Here is a 17,597-nt window from a genome sequence, read left to right on the forward strand (position 1 = left end):
AAAGATGTTGGCATTGGCCAATATAATAATGTATAGAAACTTTCAAAGGCATTTGTAACTCACCCGAGGTAATTGAACGAGATCATTGCAATCTAGCCAGAGTTCTTGTAAACTGTGTAAATCTCCAATAGTTTCTGGCTGAAAAAAATAAAAATAAAATAAGTACAAGAATATCAGTTTAAAAAAAAAAAATAAACTACAAGAGTATTTAAATTTAACAAAACTAACAAGGACAAATTAATTAAACAGAAAAAAAAAATCTGAAAGGATAAATTTATATTATCATCCTATGATGGCAGCATTTAATTGGTTAAACAAGATAGATAACTTCTGTTTATTGATCTTTTTCAGTTTCTTAATATCAGGAAAAGTTTTTTTTTTCAAGTTTGTTAAATCAGAACTGAATTTTCCTTACATTAAAAGTCAACCTTGTGTCTAATCTGCTCTAATGGGGAGACAATTATTTTAGATTGACTTTTTTTTTTTTTTTTACGGTACACATGTATTCTTATAAATTTCTAAAGTCGGTTTTTAATGCAGCTCCCCTCAAAAAAGGGACACTCTGGATCGAGACAAAAATAAAAATTGTTTTAGTCCAGAAGGATTTCTCAATCACTGACAGAAGACAGGAAAGATAATGACAAAACAATGCAGAAATCCATTTTTATAAGACAAGTAAATAGAAACATGATCTCGGCAATGTTTTTTTTGATTTTTTAATAAACACTCCTTTTTTCTTAAAATAAATATGAAAAACACAGAATAGTTTTAATTAAAAAAAAATGGTTTCACAAAAAAATCAAAATCATCAAAATGTATGCAATTTCGTTTGTTTATATTAGGTTGGTGCAAAAATAATTTCGTTTTTTTTTAATATATATATATATATATATATATATATATATATATATAACTACTTAATTTACTCACATAAAATTAATATACGAAAGTATAGATTTATGCGTAAACTTTAAGTATTTACTTCAAAAGTGCTCAATATGTAGGTAGAGCTAGTTAGTAAGTTATAAAATGTATATGGCAATTAAGCTACACTGAATATTCCGCGTTTCATCCAATCTAGGATTCTTCAGGCTTATGCGCATAAGCCTGAAGAATCCTCGAGTGGATGAAACGCGGAATATTCAGTGTAGCTTAATCGCCATATACATTTTATAACTTACTATATATATATATATATATATATATATCTGATATAAAATGACATTATTTTTGCACCAATCTAATACTACATGTAAATTTGCCACATGTTTTTAATAGACCTCCCCAACTTTTTTTCTTAAAATATATATAGAAGTAGTTATAAATAAAGGCAAAATTACAAATGTAGGTGTTTAAAAAATACAGTTTTACTTACAAGTATGTTGCAATATTTTTGCTATAATGACGAGACTGTTTAACCACAATACCAGAATCACTCCATGAATGACTTAAAACCTCCAATGACAATATATACATGATGTAGGAAGTTAGGGAATAAAAATTTTATATAAAAAAACAAAAAAGCGAATGAGATATTGACAAAGGAAAAAATTGATTGTTAGAATAAGATTTCCCTCCCACTAGGAAATGTGGCAGATAAGCAGTTTTGCCAGTCAAAAATTGGGATTGAGAATTGGCATTATCGAACCAAAATGGGGAGAAAAAAGAGGGGGTAATAAAAGGATGAGGGGCTTCTAGTATCCTCTAGCCAAGTTAAAAAAAAAAGAAAGAAAAAACCTAAATCTAACCTACCCTAGCCTAAATGGTTCGATAGTGTCAACATTCGTTCCAGCCAAAATCCTTTATCCAAATACCACTTGAGATTAGCTCCATTCACTTGACACACACGCAAAACTGTCACCAATCTTTTGTTGAAATTTGCCAAAGAGAGTCTCACTTTCTCTAGCTTTACGCATTTTTAGGCTGTATTTAATAATGAGAACAAGCTGAAGAGCAGTGAAAGTCTCATCCCTGTAAACTTCCTTCTGTTGGGTCAACCAAATCACACATCTCATAACAGCTAGCAAGGGAAGAAAAATGTAGCATTCCTCCTTCTTCATGGTTGGTGCATATCAATATCAACTCCAGGATGAAGAACTGGCTGTTCAACATGCAAAACGTGAAGACTTCAACTAACTCGCACTTCCACTGCACAATAGTGCGAAAGCATGATCAAGATCTTCCTCCCAGTCTCTGCATCGGACACAACTAGGTGTCTCTGCAAATCCTGCTGCATAAAGTCTTCTGCTAACTCAGAGGGCATTTCTAATTATCAGCCAGGTGAGGGATGCCTCGTGATTATCAAAGCACCTCATCCCAGGTGACTAAGGCTACATTGAGCAGTGCTCCCTGTTTATAAAACCAAGCTCTTTAATCCTATTGCCCTGATCAGATCCCCCCACTATAGCTCTATCTAGTGCCTTATGGAACAACACTGTAGTGTCAGAGAGGCTTTCTTTCACCTGTAGAAGAAAATTCAAGGACAGTAGACACTTGCAATAAAAGAACCCGTTGTTTTGGTGCAACTGGTGTACTGCCTCTTAGCCGAGTGCACACTTTTCAAAGCCGAGAAGGCTTTCTTGGTGTCTTCCTTCCAAAATTAACCATTTCCCTTACAAAGTGTACACATTTGATCAAGGTAGGTTAGGCAAAGCATATGTTGACGAATCTCAATACTTGTCATATGCAGACCTCCTTCAAAAGAATGTAAGTAAAAAATACTCCAGCTAACCATTGCTTGCTTTCCACACCACAAGAACTTGAAAAGCTCATGCACTAGAAATATTAATGAAGTTTCCAAGAATGGGAGCACTTATAGGATTTAGAATGAGATGATAAATGTGTGAATTGCACACCTCTGCTTAACCCTTCAATGTAAGGTTTCTCAAAGACTGAACCACTTCCAATACTTTTGACCAATTTTTCTCCAACTGGAGATCAGAACCAAACCAGACCCGAGTATCTCGTAAAACCCATTTATCCAGTCAAAAGGCTCCTAAAGAGAGTGCTTGAAGGCACCAATGCATAAGCCCACGAACTTGTCGCAGCAGATTTTGGCCCCTGTCAGCTCTCTATGCCATCTTATTTCTATGTTGATGACTAGTCTCGGCACTCCAAATACAGTCATGTTGTCAACATAGGTAGAGTACTTAATTGCAATGCAAACACTGGGCAAAGTAATACTGCTAAGCAAGATTTCACCCTAAGTCTATATAGCAAAGGTTTCAATGCAAGCATATAGAGCATGTGTGAAAGTGGACATCTCTGTTAAATAAATCTGGACAAATTGACAGGTTTCGATCGCACATCATTTACCTCCACCAGCGCACTGGGTTTTGCATACAAAAAGTGAATTCAGGAGCAAAACTGAGGACCAAATCTAGCAGAGGAAAGAACAGCTTCTAGTTAACGATGATCGACCCTATCAAAAGCTTTGGATTGATCTAAATTCATAAGCGTAGCTTCAGTGCCGACTTTTTCTATGATCAAGCATATCATGTGCAAGTTATCTTGGATCGTTCAACCCTTAACAGAAAAAGTCTGTTCAAGACTATATGTCAATGGAAGACAAGTTGCTGATCATGTTTGTTGCCTCGTTCAGCGTTCTTTTTACCCTAGCTCTAACCAAGATTCCTTGATCCTCTCTGTTATCCAAGGAGTTCAGTTCAACCTTAATTATAATATAACTATTGCTATCTCCCTCCTCCACAACTTAATCTAATCTAGATTCTAGTATCACTTTTGCTGCCCTAGAACTAAGATTGAGTCAGTAACTATAATCAGCAATGAAGTATCTAATTATGTTTTATTTCCAATTATAGCTCCTGTCAGTTCCCTCTGTATGGTTAGTAAAAGCTGTTCTCAAAAGTCCTCCAAGTCAAACGACATGTTGAACTTCCAGTACCCAGCCATCCTAGTTTTAACACTACCTAAGTTTACCAAAACCCAGATGAGCCTGTGGTCCAAACAAACTATATTGTGAAAACTTGGACAAGCTAAAAGCCTGCGTTGACTTCCCTAATTAAGAACTAATCAATGTAACTCGAAAGTTGCAGAGCTGAGACGCGTCTGTTCAAGCTCATACTACATCACAGGGTTTTTCATTCCAGAACTTATCAACAAGATCAAACTTATCGATAAAAATCTTGAAATGGTTTTACATCCCCATTCCTGTTAGTAGCCCTCAAAGAGTTTACTCCCACAATCTAAATTGGCATCCAGGACCACGTTCCAGTCTCCAGTTGTAAGATCAAAGAAGGAATCTCCAAGGAGTCGAATTCATGAAAGATTTCATCCGCCAAAAAAACAGCACTGTTTAGCATAGTTATTAAATTAGTTATTAAATCCCAATAAATCAAAATGCCACATCATTAACAGCAACATCTAGCATGCGCAGCCTGATTTCTGGACCCGCAAGTATCGGGTTACATAACGCATTCAGAATCCGCTCAACTAGCGTGAGCATCCAACTGTACTGAATGGAGCTTGAAGTCCCAAAGGAGCACACCTTGATAATTATCTTGAATAAAGTTTCCTGTAATCATATATTCACACTAAGGCGTTGAAGGTTGTATGCAACTCAAAGTTTACAAGAGGCATCCCTAAAACCCCTGGACTAGCTAATCTCAAACCCTTTGTGGTATCAGGGTTGGGTATTCAGAATGAACAATGATCGTGTCAAGATAACAGCGGTTCCCAAAATACAATGGGTCATCTCAGTAGTGATGAGCCTGCCTGGGGAGTGACCAGCTATATCTAGAGGAATCGTTAGCTTAATAGACCTATAAAATGATGGGTGCATCCTCACAGGGATTCACCTGACAATTTTATTGTTTGAGAAATTTCTGTATTATTCAAAAAGGCGATAGGTGGAAAAACGTTGAAGGCACTATTTGCCTCCTCCATCATTGTCCATAACTCTTTCACATCCTCTTTTGATTTTACAACAGTTAAAATCTTTTTTACCTTCTTAAAATTTTAAGGATAAGAACTGACCAATCAGATGGAGCGCTCTTTGCTACCAACCAATCAAACTCTAATCACTTTATAAAATAGACAGAAGCTCTTCAGAATTCCTGCACATAACTTTTTGTCTTCACACGGTAAGGAACTATGCTCTTTGTATCAAGACGTCTTCGGATTAGCTACATACCGGAAACTATTCTTCATCTTCGTCTGCAAGCTTTTATGATTCAAAGCTTCTCTGGATTGATACTGCCATTTTGTTTGGAACAACATTTTTCTTTTCTAAAACTAAATGGCTTAGAGCTCAAAAGTTATATGCACATTTTTACTAAAGATATTTTATAAATAAAACCTTTTCTTAAATAAAAACTGTGATAAAAAAAGTTATGAAAGTACCTATTTACTGCTTATGATTCAACCAGACATTAAAAAATAATGTGTTAATTCATATGATGTACTTAGAAGGTTAGTCTAATATATATTTCATTTAGCACCTTTCCAGGAGGTTAGAGACAAGGTCAGATGTGGATTTGATTTGTTTCTATGGAATAAACTGGATTCAGACTCGGCACATCCAGGATTTCAGTCTGTGTTGTTTATCACTTAGTCACTGTCATCTACAGTGACAAAGTTTTATTATAAAAAAATTATTACCTAAAATTGAGATCAATTTTAGGTAATAATTTATTCTATCCACAAAGCAGAATCTTCTCCTTTCCAGGAGGTTATACACAAGGTCAGGTGTGTCAGCTTGAAAAGCCAGCAAACTAAGGGACACTCAGGCCTACAAAAAAGCTGAGCGGCTTTGTTAGCATTCCTTTTTAAATAGGATTTTTAAAATTAATTTTATAGTATTGTTTGGTCATTAAATTATTAAATGATGACCAAATCATGATAAAACTGTATCTAGATTTTGTAACAGTAATGTTTTAATCTTTAATATAAAACTGCTGAATGTGTAGTGACTGCTACATACAGCCAGAACAAATTCATGGCAGGAACATTCCATAGCAATCACCGTTTTCAACAATCACGCGTATGAAGGACGCGCAAGCACACAATGTTGTGATGTGATCACCTGCACACATATTAATAAAGGAACTATGTTATGTTTCTCGCGTAGAGATACAGCAAACAAGCTGGAACTTTCGAGAACATCGTTATATAAAGATTTAACCGCCAAAATTCAAACCGTGCAGGATGCAGTTCTACAAGTAACCATCACCACTGCCCATGGTCATCACATATGCCGGACCCTGTTTATTTAGATGTAAAACAGCCTCGCCAAGAATGCTACAAAAATCAAATCAATTTCTCTTCAGATTTCTCCAGACCAATAAGTGTCAATAAAACTCCGTCCTTGAGACGTTAAATCACCTATTTAATATTTAATAAGGTTCATATGCATGACGTGCACAAAGTCATATGACTTTGTGCACGTCATGCATATGAACCTTACTTCTAATCATGGAAAGTTACCACATCGAATGGGAATTCTACTTTTTAAACAATTTTAATTCAACCTACTGTTCTTACGACATGAACACAAACGCACGCTTTCACTTTCATGATTATGGAGTGTTTTTCTCAGAAAATAATCACATTAATTCCAAGATAAGTGTGACACTCGAGCCATAAAAATCAGTAATTTCAAACCTTGTGCGAAATCCTTACTTTGCTATTCCTGCATTACGAACATTCCACACAAGAAAACACTTCTGTTGGAACAATTTAAACTAATATTACTAACGCGTAAATAAATGTTATTTCATGCTAATACAGTGATTTCATGTTATTTGTTATTTTCCAGATTATATTTTTTTTCTTTATGTAGGAATGTGGATTGGTAACACTCTTCTATTAATCTATGATCTTGTTAACCTTTAACGGTCCCTTGGATACCCTACTACTTTTTGACTTCAAGAAATTCCTGCTCCTAAAAATTGACCCTGATTATGAATTGGTGAAAGCCAACTCACGCCCTTACAAGTTAGTGACTCCACGGTCAGTTCCTACAATTGGTAGCCCCCCTGATTTTATTGTAATCAATCTTGTAAAACAAGATCTGCTATGAATTTTTAAGCCCGAAATTACTTTCAATTCAACATTTTAATACTTTCAAATTTCTAAGGGTCATTTTTTTTTCAGCTATAAGCAAAATATTAAAATGGGTGACTTATTTATGAAATGAAGATGCATTCTGGTGGATTGAATTTTGTAATAAAATTATGTAAATAGGATCAAGTTTGTTTTAGTACCTTATGATTTTTTGAATTCAATAAATAATCAATAATGAAAAAATAATGTGCAAATCACAGTGGCAAAACATACAAGAAGTGGTTTCACATTCTATTAATATAAAGATTGAATTATTTAAAACTATTTCACATTCTATTAATATAAAGATTAAATTATTTAAAACTATTTCACATTCTATTAATATAAAGATTAAATTATTTAAAACTATTTCACATTCTATTAATATAAAGATTAAATTATTTAAAACTATTTCACATTCTATTAATATAAAGATTAAATTATTTAAAACTATTTCACATTCTATTAATATAAAGATTAAATTATTTAAAACTATTTCACATTCTATTAATATAAAGATTAAATTATTTAAAACTATTTCACATTCTATTAATATAAAGATTAAATTATTTAAAACTAGGTTCATGGATTTAAAAAAAGTTATGGGAATAAAATCTGATGGTGGTTAAATTTTACAAAGAAATACAAAATTTACAGATGGACTTAAAACATTTATAATGTACTAGTGGGACCTGTGGAAATTCCACAGCAGCATCTTTCATATGTAATATATTGTTGTTGGGCATTCCATGGACATTCAGTGTGAATGGAGACCCTGGAATATTATCGCAGCCCTTTTGTTAAAACTGTTAAAGTATTTATCTAAGTAATCTGGTTAACATAGTGTCAGAATATATCTGGTTATTATAGTTTATCTCCTTATAGGAGTCTGTAACATATTTAAATTGTAAGAATGCCTGACACAAACAGAACCCCTCCATGATACCATTATACCATCTTTAGACAGAACAGATACTACCCTTGGATCCTAGCCAGAAGACCAAGAAGGTATAATTTAGTTTCACATATGGCCCATAAGCGATCTCATTCTTTTATTTAATTTTTTACATTGTGCCTTCAGTGATCGGGCGATCCTATTTATTAAAAAAGAAGGATAGAAGATGATAACTCACTTTACATTACATTAGCGTATCAATATACTATTTAATATTTGTAGAATGTTATCACCTTCTATCCCCTTATCAAATAATTTATAACCTGGAAACCGTGACACACGTACATACATACATTAAAAGTACTGCAGTATTAATAGATAGATATTTTAATAATTAAAATCGAAAACTACAGAAGTTCTAAATAATTTGAAAAAAAATGAAACTAACAATTGAACTTTATTTTTCTGTTTCAAATCAAGATAATGACAATATTCCAGTCAAATAATTATTCAATAAGCAGAGATACAACAAACGAATGTGATATATTTGAAATTGAATAAGAGACTAAAACCAATACTTAGCATTTTTTTAAACTGTAAAACTTGCAAACAGTTATGAATATCTTCAAAAAACTAAATTAGTTAAATGTGAATATATCAAAGTGTATTGAAAGAGTGGACCTACAAGTAAACTCTAATGGTAAATATTAAAATAATTAGAAAAATGCACAAATATTACTTCTTATAGATTTCTTAAATTGCTGAATACAACAAAAAATTGACAATATTCAAAAAGAAAAAAGTTTTAAATCATCTCATCTCCGTCATCTTTCAGGACGGTTCAAAATATATTTTCTTACAATTTTCTTTTTGAAGAAAAATCATTTGTAAAAAAGTGAAATATAAAAAACATTAGATTCTAAAACTATTTTTGAAAGATGCTAATCATTAGTTAAAACTTCTGAGTTCATCCACATACAGAATTCCAGAATCACCTTGATCGCTTCAAATAAGTTCTATGATTACATAGAATAAAACTTAATGACAATATATGCTGTTATTGACACCAAACTTTGTCAGAATACTGGTCAATAAAATAATGAAAACCTTCATTTTACACATGCATGTTTGAAAGAGAATAACGTTTGAAGTATTGTTTATTCCATTTAACTTTGTTCAATTTAACCATTTAATAATTACAATAAAAAAGCACTATCACTCACGTGACTTCTTTAAAAATATCCTATTTAATCTTTTATTTAAAAAAAAATTATAGATACAACATAATCAGTTACTATTTGACTAAGATACCATATTGTATTACACAATTCACCATCCTTTCATATAAGTCAATCCTATAAGGAAGGGCTCAAAGTTTTTGCATACTAAATGAAGTATGCAGCAAAGAGCATGATGCAAAAATCAACAGTTCAGTAAGCATTCAAAGCTGAGAAATATCAAAAAGCCATTATGTCAGCTGAAACAACTAAATCTGCTTTGGAAATAAGGTTAAAGAGGATTAAGGGTAAATTGTAATAAACATGATAGAACTAATTTTAACACACACACACACAATAAGTGGAGCTGAAATGTACAAACAATATACCACAAAAATATTTTTTAGAAAATTTCTTGTAGCACAAAGTGTATTGTTATTTCTTAAAAGTAAAAAATGTAGTACTTTCAAATTATAGCAATGGAAATCCAACCAACCAAGTAGCAATTTCACCAACTTTATTTTTTTTTTAGGCAGAAAGAAAAATGATAATGCAAATTATAAAGAGCTGGAGAAATTTGGAAGAGGAATAAATTAAGTCCTGAAGAGAATAATTATCTGAAACTAAATTATTGAGAAAACAATTACTAATTTTCTAATTTGTTTATTTACCAAAGCTATTTTCTCTTTGAATATGACAGCAGTAAGATGTCCGCATTAAATTCTACCACAATTGGCTAAAAATTGGCTAAAAATAAAACAATATCTAAATAGCTTGACGTTAAATGGGCTGGTAAACAACAAAATAAACCAAATACAATACGCAAAAATCCAGCTAGAATTCGTCACTGACAACTTTCTCTCTCAACTTCCAGCACGTCTCTGCCCACTGCCTCTGCCAACAGATATTTTATCAGAAAACTGACCCTATTCCATTTGCATACATGTGCAGTGGAAGATGACATCTTGTGAGATTCCATGAGACTACACCTTATAAATCCATGGCTGCCATCTTTAATTTCTCTTTCTCTCAGATCCCATCCGAAGGTAAGTTGCATGACCGCACGACACACACACTTTCCTCTTTGATTATTATATTCAACTCTACAATAGTATACAAGTTTTAAGCTTTGAACAGAAATAAAAGTGGGAAGAATACTTTTTAAATACAAGACATTGCATCTCTAGGTTTTGTTCATCAGTTGGTTTGTTCCCTTAACTTTTTATTGCATGATCCATTATAAAGCAGTTGCTGCTTAAAAACAATTGAATTAACTCGACCTATGGAACTATTCTACTTCTTCATCTTTATAATTTCCTCCTAATAATTTTTCTCTTAAAATAATGCCTGCCAGGATAAATAAAGAGAAAATCGTCTCTTATGTAAAAATAATTGTTGTTGTGAACTAAATATTTAAATAAATGAAACAAATATGTCTATTTAAAACTGTAACAATTTAAATATTTTAAAAACAATATTTTCTTTCTTATTGTTATAAAAAAAAAATGCCAGCTAAATATCTCTACTGATAAAAGTCACTTTGCATGTGTACGAGTTTGTTTGCTATAAATTCAGAAAGGCTGGGCCGATTTTTTTTAACACATGCACTTTATATCTCTGGAAGCGTTCTTAGATAGGTTTTGTATCAGAATGCCCCTGATAATTATTGAAAATCGATAATAAAAAAAATCAAAATAAAGAAATAACAATCCGAATTTTGACCAAAGTTAACATCCTTATACAGCCTAACATTACAAATGCATTTAAGAAGTTTTATCATCGCACAATAAGGGCCCGACGTATAAAATTAACAGTAGGTGCTTTGATATAACAGGGCACATTCAAAATGAATGTTTCAGTTTACAGCACAACTGAACCATGAATGTGACGTTTGCATTTAAAACTTTATTTCAAGCTATTATATAAAAATAATTTTATAAAACCAGCAGTAGGTTGTCTACAGTGTAATGTAAATTACAATGTATTGTGAACTAAGTTACTGGGAGGAGGCATGTGAAACATCTTCATAGTGCACCATGATGTATCTCCGACTAGAGTAGATAATCAATCACTAAACATTACTTTTAAGAGATTGGATGATCTCTTTTTTTTTTTTTTTTTTAATGATTGTGGAAGGTAATAACAAAGTATAAATGACGGTACATCTGCATTGTTAGATTTTGTTATAGTTTATTTTTTTGTAGATGTTTGTGTATAATTAAAAAAAAATTGAAATTAAAAACAATTGACATGAAATTTTATTAATAAATTTTGAGGCTGTGAAAAACATTTTATCAACAGAATCTACAATAAAATATTAGGGCAGACATATACTGAATACACATTTTGTTACTTTAATGGATTTTCCAAGATAAATACCATGATTAAATCAGGTTAAATTTATATTTTCAATGCATTTCTTTCATTTTTTTAATCACATTTTATTTGACTTTCTAATTTGACACATCTTATGGCTTTATGTATATTCTAGTTAATCAGATTATTTTTATTTTTATTTTGTAATTTGGTGCATCTTTAATATTAGACTTTGTTTATTTTAATCTCTGTTGAAACTTAGTTTTAAGCAACATTCAGATTTATTCAATTATTATTAAGTTTACAGATTCCAAAAAAGAGAAACAAGAAAAAAAAAAAGAAAAGAAAAATGGCAATAGCAGAAAATTCAGCAATAAATCCAAACTGACTTCTTATTACTTGGTGAACATGCCATTCTGCTAAGTAACTTCTACATTTTTGGCAACTACCTCAAAAGAAAGGTATGCAGACACATTTACAGATCTACTTGCCTTGGAGCAGTCAACAGGTAATTAGCTCTGTTTTATCTACACTGGAAATCCTTCCATCTCATACGTTCCCATAAGTAGTCGAACAAAACACCATCTACAATGTGTTTATATCAAATAAGAATCTCAAATTGTTTATTCGTACATGATTAATATTCATATTATTTGGACTCTTCTGTCTACAGTTCTGATCTGAGTGTCATTTTCACAATGTTTTGGTCGATGTAACCTCCAACATTCTTCTGGTGTATCTTGTCCAACTTGGAAATGTTTATTTTGAACTCAGGAATCTGCATGGAACCTTTTATATTATTTATTTACTTCATGGGAATAGCATTTGCATTTTTTGGTAACTCACACAGAGTATTGAACCTTCACCTTTAAGGAGAACATCACTTTTACAATTGAATTTTTCCAAGTACTATCACCACTGCACCATGTTTGTATTTGTTATGCCATTTTAAAACTATTGTAATGACATGCTTATTTAATTTTGCACAGAAGTTATTAGTATATTAATACATTGATTAAATTCTGTTGGGTATATAATTTGATAGTTCCCCAAAATTCCAGTTTAATTCCTTTTTTACCATTATCCCTGAATTGACCTAATTTCATTTTAAAATGTTCTAAGTTGCTATCAATCTTAATCTGATCTAGTGATTAATTTTAAAAATATATATTATCTCTATTAGCAAAAAATACAATTGAATTCAAATATAGTTCTTTAAATCTGCTATGACAAGAAGAGAAACATTTTTTTTTAATTTCCATCATAGTCATGCCATTTATTATTTTAAACTTTCAATCACCTCTCATTTTTCTTGAGTAATGAAGCTAACCCTAATATTTCCAATTTCTTCCTGTAGCATTATTGTTTTTATATGAGTTACAAATATGTTGAAAATAAATAAAAGATAGGATATATTTATAATTGCCTATTGTCTTGTTTATTATTTTTAAAAAATTACAAATAAAATCATAAGTGAAAACTATCTACACACCATTCGGCTTTAAGAGAGGAATGTCTTACAATCCTTTGTGGTAAATGCTTCCAATCTGGTTTACTTATAGAGATAAACTGACAGGCAATTGGTCTTCTGAGGACCTTTTTATGTGCATTTTCTTTCTTCAGCAACTGTCACTTAAGCCATTTTTTTTTTTTTACTGGTTTGACCAGGAGTTTGAATAAAAAAGAAATAATTAAAAAACTGATTCAATTTTAAAATGAATGTAAACGTTTTTGCCTACAGCACCACTTGCTATACACTATTGTCATGTGCAAATATTGTATTTTCTTCAGACAACACAGGAATCGCTTCTCTGGAAGGGGTGGGTGCAGAATTAAGCCTAAACTTTAATTCCAACAAGTTTCAAGATTTGAAGAGTTCTCGGTCTGAGAACAATTGAATATCTCCATGAGTTTAATGAGAAGATCACCATTTCAAAGTAAGAAAAAAGAAAGTGTGAACGGCTGCCCCCGCCCCCATGTCTCTGGGGAAACACCATGATGATGGGTTGTTTTTTTCTGTGTTTGGTGGTGACCGCCGACCACTACACACATACCCATGCCCTCAAACAGGACAAAAGAAAAATATTTAATTATTTCAAACAAGACTCATTTCACTCCAATTAATTTATTTATTAGTAACTTCATCTTTCAGTCAATTAAATTAAGTGACTGAAAGATGAAATTATGTTTCAGTATTAAAAATAAATAAAAGTCTTCATGTGTGGAAAAATTGAAAATAAATTTCAACATCCACGGCTCAATAAGCACATAAGAAACATGTAAATCTGTTGATTTTCAATAAAGTCTATTTTTAGTTGATGAAAGCGGTTTGATATCCCCACCTTTATATTTCTTCTGTTTTTGTTTTATGCATTCGTAGTGATGCTGAAGCCCCTTGGATCCTTAAAAATAATCTATCCTTGTAGCAGGCAATATATTAACACATGCGTAAGTGGAAGTAAGATTTGAAAATTTTTTGAACTAGTTTTATGATAAACAATTGTAAGGAATGCTCTGATTGGTATGGAAATGTCAAAACTTTAATATTTTATTAAGGATGTAAGCTCAAGCTTTTATGTAAGGGAAAAAATATCTCAACCCTCGCAGTATTCATTGCCAAAAGTATTTTCATGAATAAAACAGTGCAAAATAACAGTGAAAGCAACAACAGAAAAGAAGTCACCTTAGAAAATCTCTCAAGATAACGTTGTGTGTTAAAAGATGTTAAAAAAATGTTTCTTAGAAATGGCAATATTTCTTGATCTAAAAACTCTTTGTAAAAGACATACAAAAATTGCTTGATACTTGCTCCCAATTACAGAGTAACACTGCCATGTTGAATTCTGTCTGTATTAGAGATATAGTCATTAATGTATTGCTTTGTCCCAGGAAACATAACTTGTTAGTAATGTATCATTTTTATCAATTAATAATTTAGCAGAGAAAAGTTTAATTTAATGTCGACAATTAGAGACTGAAATGTTTGATTTCAGTTCACTGTTAATGGGTGCAGGATTTGAATCATTAAATCGCGTTGAATTGCTTTATATAAAAATATTACCAAAATTATTTTTTTTTTTTTAAGTTTACTATAGATAAAATAAGTGGAGGAGGAGGAAATATGTACATGAGAAACATTAACAACCTACGAAAAACAAAGAAAAAACAAAAAAAAAGCTTAAAATTGTTCTTCTTTGTTTATTGAGTATTGATTGATTCATTGTAGCATAAAATATATTGAACATTTAGAAGATAGATTGACAGTAAAAGGTAACACTTCTTTCATCTCAAGTGTGTTACGTGTATATATGTATATATATAATTGGAGATGTGCATGTATGTACACACATTTCTCTGTAAGCAGACACCACAAATCAATCAATAAAAAGGGAAAAACGTGTGAACGACAAATATAGAAATGATTTCAAAGTGAAAAAGAAAATATATATTTTGATGGCAAGCATTCAAAGTTATGGTTTAATGAGCTGCTACCACAAACATTGACAGTGTGTTTAGGGGCATATAGATAAATAAAACACTGAAAAGGTTCTACTGAGGAGGTAGGTGATGAAGAGAATGCCATAGGAGAAGAGAGAAAGATGAAGATTGTCCAGAGATAGAAAAGGAAAATTGAGAGGATGGGAGAAAGGAGGCATACCGAGGGAAGGTATGGTGATAGTGGATAAGAAAGGGGTAGCAGGGATAAATGAGAGTGGAAGGTACAAGAATGAGAGGAAAGGAAAAATCCGGGGAGGGGGGAAGCATTTTATAATTGATCATAACCAACTTAAGTGTTTAATGTACTCTTATTGTCTTCTCCAAAAATAAATTGCATTGTCATTAAAAAAATGAAATAAATTACAAAAATCATGTAAATATTTTTTCTTAGATTTCAAAGAGTTTGTGTGATAATTATTAGGGCTATGACAAGAAAATATTCTTTTCATTATTTTAACTCTCCAGTAGTTAATATCTTATGTTTTTCAATAGAGTAATGTGGTTCTCGATTGATTAACTGTCTAACTGTTTCGGATATATACTCAAGCGTCAAAAAAATGATAAAAATATTCTCTTGTCATAGCCGTAGTGATTAGTTTCAAGTTTAAAATGTGTTATCACCAATTAATTGAAATTGAATTAACTAAAAGGAAATGGAGGGCACAGAATTCTAGGAACCTGACATCTGAATTTAAACAAATTTAATTGAGTTTTAAAAATTATACATCTCTCATACCTATTAATAATTATCCAACAATTACATCTACTATTTTCTTCTATTAAATAAATCTCAAACGTCTATGTGTGTGTGTGTGTGTGTGTGTGTGTGTGTGTGTTCGTATGTCTGCTAAAAACTTTTGTCATCTGTATCGTACAGGTATGAACACGGCATCATTAGAAAGAGCGATCTCTCGAAAAAAAAAAAAAAAAAAAAAAAAAAATCGCTGATTAGTTTGTGTAGAAATGTTATGTTCTTCCATTTTAAATAGCTAAATTTGTGCCATTATGACATGTATCCTCGTGGGACCATCGATAAAGTGTTTGCTTACTAACTTGAGTTCTGCAAGTTAGCGCCCATCGTACAACTTTTTTTTTTTTTTCTTACAAAATTTTGATTTCGGTTTTGCTTCTGGTTGATGTCACCCAAGTCCCGTTTTTATTTTTTATATTTTTAAAATACTGGACAAGCCCCCCCCCCCTTCTTGCTAGTCATATAAATAAGAAATAGCATCTTATATATTAGCAAACATAACAGTTCAAATAGGAATGAATGTATATGTGGCCAATACGGAGTCAGGAGTCTTCTTTTCATGACTTTCTACAGCCCTGTCACCATTCTCGTAGATTAGGTTGTATTATTAACAAGTTACTAGATGTATTACTGCTCCATCTAGACTTGCTGATATATAAAAGTTATAAAATGACCACCATTCTAGTGAGTCACATCTATTGACAAACTATTCCAGTTTTCTTCAAGTTTACCTTGCCTTTCTTCCAAATAACTGGTATTAGATTAGTCAATTTGCAGGCTTTGCAGTCTCTGACAATTTATTTTATAATTTCCTGAGACATCAGTGGGTTGACAGACACAGCAAAGTACAGTAACCTTACACACTCACATGGTCACTCTGATAGTAAATTTTGATCATCTCCCATTCAATCAGTTTTTTACAGTTGCACAACTCACCAGCACCAGCTCCTACCTTGTGCAAATGCAATAACCTTTGTTAGACTCTTAATAAGACAATCAGTTTGATTATGGCAGAATTTTATGTCTATTGGCAATAATACTCCTCCGTTAACAGCGTTCCTAAGCATGACCACAGCATCAGTCTTAGTGCCCACACTTATTTTCCAGCCAAGGTGTCAGATATCCACTAATGTACTTATGCTAAATTAATAACAAAATGTAACACAAGTGTTGGCCAATGATGATCGCTGCATCAAGTTCAACCAGATTGATAGGCTTGACATTATTGGATGAACACATTAGCATTTGTTCCATCCAGATCTTCATTTAACTGCTATTGATGCAACAGTAGAGAAGTTGTTTTTGTCAACTTGCGACAACAGCATTCCTGACCACATCATCCAATCTTCTAATTTGGTTAGCATTCAATAGATGCAGGTACCACCCAAAGCCATTCACACACAAAAATGACCTACAAGGTTTCTGCACAAGTCACTGCTCAGGATACTTCCAAGACGCAACCTGGCCATTTCCACTGGAGAGTGGTGTTTACTGACCTACAGATCCAGGAATTGGCTTAGCTTCTAAGTTGTTCCAAATATTTACAAAGTAGACTATAATCTGAAAAATGGCATCCCACATATGTTGGAAACTAGTCTTTCATTTATAAAAACAATTGCCTGCATCAATGACCGGTTTCATGATGAGTAACACCACATTAAGGTGAAAATCCAGTTATGCAAGAAAAACTAATCGCTTATACTTGAAAATCTGTTTGAAATAGTCATATTATCTTGTTGACATGGATTTGCATGTAAGAATTTCTCCAATCTAGAAGTGATACCTTGATTCCTTGTGGTCGAGAACCAAACTTTTTGGGTGCACACCTGCACATTATCAATGAATGCATTCATGAATC

General features: G+C 32.1%; 1 protein-coding gene across 24 annotated transcripts in view; it reads right to left on the reverse strand.

Annotated features, from left to right (window-relative positions):
* LOC145279892 (protein scribble homolog) overlaps positions 1 to 17,597 on the reverse strand; it is a 772,271-nt gene that overhangs the window by 478,332 nt on the left and 276,342 nt on the right. For all 24 annotated transcript variants that reach the window (XM_080131386.1, XM_080131379.1, XM_080131375.1 and 21 more), the window contains one exon: positions 64 to 138. In XM_080131386.1, the coding sequence (XP_079987512.1) occupies positions 64 to 138 (75 nt within the window). The remainder of the gene's footprint in view (positions 1 to 63; positions 139 to 17,597) is intronic.

The sequence above is a fragment of the Euprymna scolopes genome, chromosome 7 (assembly GCF_053919585.1).
Source record: "Euprymna scolopes isolate OS-2025 chromosome 7, ASM5391958v1, whole genome shotgun sequence".
NCBI lineage: Eukaryota > Metazoa > Mollusca > Cephalopoda > Sepiida > Sepiolidae > Euprymna > Euprymna scolopes.